The sequence below is a fragment of the Phoenix dactylifera genome, chromosome 1, assembly GCF_051530095.1.
Source record: "Phoenix dactylifera cultivar Ajwa chromosome 1, Ajwa_hap1_PhDact_Kaust_v1.1, whole genome shotgun sequence".
NCBI classification, from domain to species: Eukaryota; Viridiplantae; Streptophyta; class Magnoliopsida; order Arecales; family Arecaceae; genus Phoenix; species Phoenix dactylifera.
Genome location: NC_143190.1, coordinates 34,206,880 through 34,215,045, shown reverse-complemented (window position 1 = coordinate 34,215,045; position 8,166 = coordinate 34,206,880). Strand labels below are relative to the sequence as shown.

At 38.0% G+C, this 8,166-nt stretch overlaps 1 protein-coding gene across 2 annotated transcripts; it reads right to left on the bottom strand.

Moving 5' to 3' along the window:
* Nucleotides 1-970: 970 nt before the first annotated feature.
* LOC103713347 (serine/threonine-protein kinase Nek2-like) lies at nt 971-7,149 on the bottom strand. Of its 2 annotated transcripts, none has more exons than XM_008800236.6 (15): nt 6,821-7,149; nt 5,924-6,085; nt 5,732-5,798; nt 5,119-5,184; nt 4,931-4,977; nt 4,787-4,832; nt 4,597-4,677; nt 4,454-4,496; nt 4,291-4,340; nt 4,123-4,204; nt 3,984-4,033; nt 3,274-3,347; nt 3,119-3,170; nt 2,512-2,976; nt 971-1,884 (listed from the first exon to the last, which is right to left on the bottom strand). In XM_008800236.6, exons 2-15 carry the CDS (start codon nt 6,007-6,009, stop codon nt 1,300-1,302), a joined length of 1,794 nt encoding a protein of 597 aa, XP_008798458.4. In that variant the 5' UTR covers nt 6,010-6,085; nt 6,821-7,149; the 3' UTR covers nt 971-1,299. The 2 variants fall into 2 exon arrangements, with proteins under 2 accessions (XP_008798458.4, XP_038982032.3); XM_039126104.3 differs by having other exon boundaries at nt 5,924-6,057; nt 6,821-7,033.
* Between the last annotated feature and the right edge of the window lie 1,017 nt (nt 7,150-8,166).

The window sequence follows — 8,166 nt, the reverse complement described above, 5'->3', positions numbered from 1 at the left end:
AAGTATCCTATTTGTTGACCTTATTTGGTGTATCCGTTCCCGTCGGGTATGATACCCCGTTTTAGCAAAAAAAAGGAAAAAAAAAAAAAAAAACCTCCCAAGCAGCCCTTAACTACTCAAAAGACCAGCACTATAATTGGGTATGATACCCTTAGCCATTGCAATTCCCAGATTTCTTTTTTCCACTTCTTTGATTGAACAAAGTAACTCCAAGTGGAAACCCTGCCTTTCCCTTCATTCCCCCAGTCACAAGCAAAAGAGCTAGCCGTTCTTGCATTGGATGTGCAGGCTATATGTTGCAACAGACCAACTACAAAACTGGCCCGATAACTCACTACCTACTCTGGTTATTCTACTGTTTTCTTAATAGGTCTTTTTCCTTCTAGCTTAGTTAAATTACACGGCATAAGCACCTAAACCATAGTAATTAGCAAACTAGTAACCCTATTTGGTGGCTTTTCAACAATGTACAAAATTCACAAAATCAAAATTTCAACATCAGCTTCCTACTAGGAGTGGCTTGTTTCAGATGATAATCTGTGTGATTACACATGAACCAAAACTAGGTTACAAATTTTCGTTGCAACACTACCGAATCAAGATACCAGTCATACACCAGGCTCCGACCCCAGAAACAAGCATTCTCCAGATTACCGCCCCAGAAACAAAGTATTCACCTTTTTTCATATGTTGGCAACATATGATTTTACTTCAGAATCCTGAGTAGTTAACCTTTCTGAGAGGTCCCATCACTTTCCAAGCACAAATTCAAAAGCGTACTCCCATCTGTTTCGAAAATTCGTAGGAAAACTATGAGTCAGAACAATTCTGTTTCTTCTCACATTGACAAGGTTGCTGATGCAGATGGACCCACGTAACCAACATGATAGAAGCCCGGCGTCATGACACTAACCAAAATTTATCAATTAGCACCAACTCACTAGGTTTTGGTGCGGCTACAAGAAAAAGATGAAAAAAAAAAGATTTAGTAATTGTAGGTCTGATAATATTCCACAGCATCTGCACCTGTATATTCTCTAAACTCAAAACAAACTGGAGATCTTTGTACACAAGAAAAGAGGGAGATGGGACTAGAATAACAAGGAAATCACTGCAACCTACTAAGTATGATGTTGAAGAAAATCTACTTCCAACTTCATTCTACATTGTCAGCCTCTCCAGCTACTTCACATCACAAAACTGATGAAAAGGTCCAGAGACACCTAGTGTTAACAATGTGGTATGTAAGCACCACACTTTGGTTTAAGAGCAGCAGGCAGCAGGCCAAAGTCCTTTGTATTATAAAGCTGTTTCTTTGAAGCTCTTTGCCAGCCATATAGCTGTCTCTCTCGGAGAGACCTTTTCAGGACCAAATGGCTTCAAGAGCACTGCCAACTCGTCAAATCTTTCCTGCTGTAACAACTGTGCACTGAACTCAAGCAATCCTTCTAAGGCCTCTGCCCGCTGCTGGTATGACGAGGTGTCGAATCTCCTCTGCCTTGATTCTGATGATCCCCGGCTTGAAGCATCCACAGCTGTTGGATTTCGGTCCGACAAATCGCTCCCATTGTCTGCTTCTGGCCGGAAGATTTGGATGGTGCATTTATCCTTTGTGATGGAACAGTCACCATAATGAGGGCAAGCGGAAGAAGAGCCTTGAGCTGGTGAGAGTTTATGGATGGAGAACAAGGGATCTTCAGAGGAGGCTAATGGGAACTCAGCAATTCTATCAATTCTAGGTGCATTGACAGAAACATCAGGAGAATCCATGCGGTGAAGAATGCTGATATTACGCCGATGGGGAGTTCCAAATGTAGGCAAAGGCAGAGATGCTCTTCTAGAAGGTCGAGATGCTCTATCTGCTGGAGTTTGCAATGCCTTGAGCTGCATCGGAAGCACAACAAAAAATTGAGAATGCATAAGGTGCATGCGCTTTAGAACACAGTGATTCACATTAAAGTATACAATATATTTTATAAAATTGTGTATGCAAGATGCTGGCACATAAAATCCTTAGCTTTTCAAGGGGAAAAAACTTTGGACAGGCTAAAAAAGTATAATTTGTAACATTATAATAAACACAAATAATCAGATGTTAGGTGAAGTAACCTTACATAGCAGGAGACAGTGAGCATTTATCTTAGTTTCTTTCTTATAAAAAAATTCAAAAGACAATGTACTCCTATATTTGCAACAAGAAAAAAGAGAGTATTGTTATAGCTTCTTAATGATATAAAATGCCCATGCTCGATATCAATGTAGAGTACAGATGAGGGTCTGAAGAAAGATGATTATCGATGAAAACAGTGTGCCTACTACACCAGCATATCTAGCAAAGTGTGTAATGGAGTCTATTTGTTTCTTCATTAATCATAACTTTCAATGAAGGAATTCAAAAAACCATGTATAATTATTATTCATTTTTCATTCATACAGATGCATATCATCAAACACGCATAGCATAGTTTTATCGCATTCCTAACAATTATATTAGCATGTAAGTATGCTTACCACATCACGATTTGGTCCAGCATGCAACGCTTTTGATGGCTCCATTCGCTTCCTTGGAGTTGTGAAGGTTTTGGCAGGAGTATATCTAGGGGTCTTCGTGGTGTTCGGCAGCTTTGTATTGATTGCTTTATCAACACCAATCTCTCCAACTTGATTGCTGCCATCAGAGAATTCTTTTATCCTTTGGTTTAGATAATTTGGATAGTCATTAATGCTTTGTGTAGAACTAATAGAGTTCCGTTCAGCTGCAGGTTTGTTCAGTTTTAAGATCCTCTCATTGCCAAAAGATTGCCTTTTCTCCTTGTCCTTGCACACAGAACCATCTTCCTCGTCAGGAAATCTAATTTTCTTTAGATGATTCCTTGCAGGATGTTCAATAAGAAGCATATTGCTAGTAGGGCTAGTCTTTAAATGGACTTGAAGCACATAAGGCTGAAGGTGTGGGTGCCTGAGCAGTTCTGCAGCCTGGTGATAGAATTATAATCACGAGACCGTAAATTGTTTGAGGAAAAAAAATGGACATAAAAATTATTGCACTTATATAGATGTGTACGTGCACATGCAAGCTTATACGGCAGTAGTATATAATCCCTTAGTGAGTACATACATTTGGCCTGTGTTCTGGGCTCTTACGCAGCATGCTTTTGATGAGTCCCCTACTGCACAGAGTAATCAATAACAATCAAAAGATCCGTCTTCCTTTAGAACCAGCATAGCCGAAATGAGTAGACAATATGGAAACAGAAAAAGGCTCAGGCTTACAATGCACCAGAGTATGTACTCGGTAGAGGGGCCACCATGGACTTGTTAATTTTGTTTATAAGAGCTTGCATATCCTGCACAAAAGCAAAAAACGAAAAAAAAAAAACAAAAACAAAGAAAGCAAATAATCAAATAACACATCCATTGTTGAATGCAAAACAGAAGGGACTAAGATTAGCATTTCAACTTGATCACTTTTGGGGATTCGAAATATAGAACCACAATCTGTTTTTCTCAAAATGTTAACGACAGATCAGCCATTTCATGTGAGAATACAACTATGATCAAAGTTTGATGCAAGACTCAGAGTAATAAATAAAATAGCTACATCAATGATTATACAGTCAGGAAATAGGGAACACTTAGTTCTGTTGCGAAACAGGAAGGATGGGGGTTACTGTGTGCTTGTAAGTCTTAGCATTCGCAAGCTTACAAGAATTTGATCCATGAAGTAAGAAAAAAAATACAATCTGCCCAAACTGTATACCAAAAGTTTTTTATACTACACATATAGAATTCAAAAGCGTCATCTGAGACATGAAAATTCTATGGAAGATAAAATACAAGCAATCACTCATATACAAGCCAGCATGTGATTCAAGATAGTATCTGCAGCAGAACACAAGCATCTAGTACTATTTTTGTAGGAAATGCCTGTAATAGAAAGCACTTGTATTTGCAAATGGAACATAGGTGCTGCTGGAACTTACAAAAGCTTTAAATGCAGGCTTCAGAGCAGTCATCTCATATATACAGCACCCTGGATAAATTGAGAAATTAATTATAGAATCTAAAAATCTGAGAATGATTACAGATCAGTCATGTGTAAGAAAATGACAAACAAATCACCTAGAGACCAGATATCAGATTTAGAACCATAAGGTATATCAGCAAGAAGTTCTGGGCACATGTAGCTTGGAGTTCCCACAACCTAAATTAGGAGCAAATAATTATCACTAACAAGGCAACCAGAAATATGTCATATGGATTGTTAAGCTAGCCAAATTCATAACTCACTGAGCAAGCTAGATCATCCGAGGTTAACATTTTAGCAAGCCCAAAGTCACCTGCAATATACACAATTTCAGAATATTAAATTTGCTATAATTAAGATTATCATTATAAATATGCAAATAAGCACAGATGCAACACTGCTCCAACATAAACAAAAATGCCTTACCAAGCCGTATGTTTTGATCTTTTGTAAGAAAAATATTTGAACACTGGAACAATAATGAAGCACTATGAGGAAACAGCAATTCATCGATTTCAAATTTTTCCGCCAAAAAAGGCACGCACTAGTAACATAGAATTGACACTGACCTTTACATCACGATGAAGAATATGGTTCACATGCAAGTAATCGAGTGCCATAAGGAGCTGCACAAGCCACTTGCAAAGCTTCTGCATACAAATTTGAAAAGAACTCAAGAATGCAAAGAGAGTGAAGCTAATTTGAAGCAGAACTCACACAGTCAGAAAGATATAATGGGAGTGCACTGAAGCAAGCAACCTCTTCAGGGAAATGTCTTCCATTAGCCTTCTTTATCGCTTCTGCCCTGTACAAATAAAGGAGATGTTTACATATTCAGAGAAAGGTTTGCAGGTTCATGGAAAAAGGATCTTCAATTTGATTTCACCGCAGAAAGAAACTTACATGTCCCCTCCCTCGCAATAACCGATTATAATGCACACATAACATCCCTGGGAGCAAGAATATAAATAGAGTTTTAGGAGCTGCACCTCACTGATGATCATTATTGATGCAAGAACATATGAGATAAGCCATAAATGGAAACTAGAACTCTCATCTGCTGATCACATGGAAGGAAGGGCTTTGCTGACCTTCTCGACCCAGGAATCTTTGTACTCCACAATAAATGGGTTCCGTACTTTAGAAATAAGCTCCATCTGCACTAGCAAAGAAGATGAGAAATTAAGTTGAAAGCACAATAAATACAGGATTAAATCAAATTGGCATTTCAATATGCATCTCCAAAACATCATCTACATAAATAAAGAATGCTCTTCCATGAAACTGCAGAATAACCATGAAAGAAAAAGAAAAGAAAAAAAGCGTCATAAATAACATTGGAACTATCTATGATAACCAACTTTCTGATGACCGATCAATAAGACTGCATTCTTTTTCAAAATCGTAATATCTATACATGCGATAGCTCCAAGTTATCATGAGCATTTTGCATCAAGTTTATAACCAAATTTCCTGGCCAATATTTTGGTTTTAAAAAATAAAAAAGATTTTTTCCTCTGAATTTGAGGAAAGCAAGACTTCAGTTAAACAAAAGTACTAAGGTGAAAAACAGAAAAATGACAAGAGGGAGAAAATAAACTCAGCCAAGAACTTCAATTAATCAACCCAAAAGGGCATTGAGATAATAGTGATGCAGGATTATGAGATGTTGAATCATAATGTAGGTTAAGCAAAGATGCTTACTTCTTGGTGAGCAGACCTGCGGCATCTATCAGTCTGGCGGGCAAGCCGGATCTTCTTCAAGACATACCTTTGGCAAATAATGAGAAAGAGTGAGAGGGTTTGAAGCAGTAGTTAAATAAGGGGTAACGGTAGGACAAGAGAATACAAGGAAATAGACCAGAAAAGATGGAGTTTGGCTGCTGGCTTCCTCACCTCTTTTTCTCAACTTTATGCCTCACTAGTAGAGCTGAACCGAATGCTCCCTTCCCTATCTGCTCCAAAACCTCATACTGATCCATTTTGGGACCTTTGGCTTGCCCACTGCTTTTCTGAAAAAATTGGCTCCCCTAAAAGTTTTTGAGAAATCAATGCTACCTGTTTTAGAAAAATATAAAAAGGAAACTCCATGAATTTACCACTAGGCGAGATGTAGGTATTTATTTCAGCAGGGTGAAATGCGGATCAAAAGCGAACATCGCTAAGGGTTTTTTGAGAAAAAAATTAAGAAACATAGATGTTAGCTTGAAAGAATTATATATAGACTAAAAGATTTGGTGTATGATACTATGATTATTTGCCGCTTCGAATAAAATTGTAACTTTTACTAAAAAAAATGAAAAAGGTTGCCTAGATATCGCTGGAACTGAAAAGGCAAAAAGTTACACCCAGTGATTATAAATTATAACTGCAATATTTACAGGAATATTTTGCCTCTCGGATTATTCTTACAACAAAACAATAATCTCGAAAGATACCAGCGGTCCTAACAGAGGGAAATCACAGTCAAAAAGCAATTTTTTTGGAAGTGTGGTTCAAATTTAGCGCCAAACTTGCAATCCATCAACACAGCAATTTTTTGAAGAAAAAAAAATCCTCAAAGAATTCCCCGCATGGATCACCCAACGCCAAATCTTACGATCGAAGCACCACCAAATCGACTGACATTATAATGAAAAATAACTTTTAAAAAATGGAAGGAAAAAAGCAAAAAAATCCAGCATAAACATCGAAACAGACCGCAAATCCACTAGCATTATATAAAAACCAAAAGAAGGAAATCGAGAACAGTTAAAACAGTGAGAACAGCGAAATCAGGAGAAAGAGAAGTACCTGGATCTCGAGATCCAGTACTACTGATGATAGAAGAAGAAGAAGAAGACTACCAAGTCCAAGAACACGCATTCGAAAAAAATCTCGAAGGAGATATCCACAGAACCGAGGATCGAGCTCCCTCCTCTTCTTCCCCCCTCCTCACATTTAGAGAGAGAAAGAAGAGAGCCAGAGAGCAATGCATGAGAGAGTGGGAGTGGGGTAGGGAGGCGGCAAAGGGCTAAAAAGACGGTGGTGATTGTGGATTTCAAAGTAGTTGAAGCAGTCTATGAGAAGACCGAGAGAAGAGAAGGAGAGAGAATGGTGGGTGTTTTTGTTTTAGGTTACTTGTTCTCCTAAAAATTTAAATTTATATTAATACCCATTTCAGACTTATATTTATTTCTATATCTACTTAATAAAAATCATATTTGTTTAATTAAGAATAAAATAAAATTTTAAAATATTTTTGCATAATATTTTATTCATTTTATTTGAAACGGTTAATATTTTAACCAAGAATATATATGTAAATATTAATTTTGAGGGGCTATTTATGTAAAATTTAATATTTAAAAAAATATTTATATATTTTTTTAATTTTTTAGATTTATTGGGACTCATAAAATATTATATAATAATTAATAGTATAATGGGGCAGACACGTCGATATTATTTTTTCTGTTTTTGGTAGGGTTGTGCTTGAAAAATTATTATTTTTTGGAGTTTAAGAAGATTGGTGGGCTGTGATTCTGGTCACGGGAGGGGGCGATGCAAATTTTTTTCTCTTTTCTCTCGCCCCCCCCCCCCCCCACCCCCCCCCCCCCCCCAGCTCCCTTCGACTCCGGCTCCGGCTTCGTGAGCCGGCTCAGATTGCGTGGGGTGGGGCGGGGTGGGGCCCCGAGAATATTGCTGATTTAAAAATGGTACGTGTCAGAAACTTATTCGGTGTGTCTGGATGTTGTGTGATTCGGATGGGTACTCTGCATGCACCTTCTTTTGTCCCTTGTGTCTCTCGAGATACGGGGATCGCACTTTGCCTTTCTCTTTTTATTTTTTCCAGTCCGCTTCTGCATGGAGTCGGTCGGGTGGGCTTCCTCATGGTCTTCTCGTCGCACGGCTCAGTTGAAAAGCACCGCAATATCTGCTTCCATCACAATTGTGGGACCGCAGTTTATGAGCCGTGATTTTATGAAAAACTTGCACGATAATTCAAGCATTTTGTTTGTTGTTCTAATAAAGATAGAACAAGAGATGCTGATTACAGACTAATCATAAAAAAAAGGTGCTCCGCTCCATAATATTTTTGCTTTTGAAGCCGAGCAAATCACCTTAAAGGCAGATCATATCCACCTAAAAGAAGACAT

Bases quoted from the DNA above. Each gene is read 5' to 3' on its own strand.
- LOC103713347 (XM_039126104.3), bottom strand. From the start codon at position 6,892: ATGCGTGTTCTTGGACTTGGTAGTCTTCTTCTTCTTCTTCTATCATCA. The intron at 4,341-4,453 runs GTAAGGCATTTT...TGTATATTGCAG, and splicing joins AGATCAAAACATACGGCTTG to GTGACTTTGGGCTTGCTAAA. The intron at 2,977-3,118 runs GTATGTACTCAC...TTCTATCACCAG, and splicing joins GCCCAGAACACAGGCCAAAT to GCTGCAGAACTGCTCAGGCA.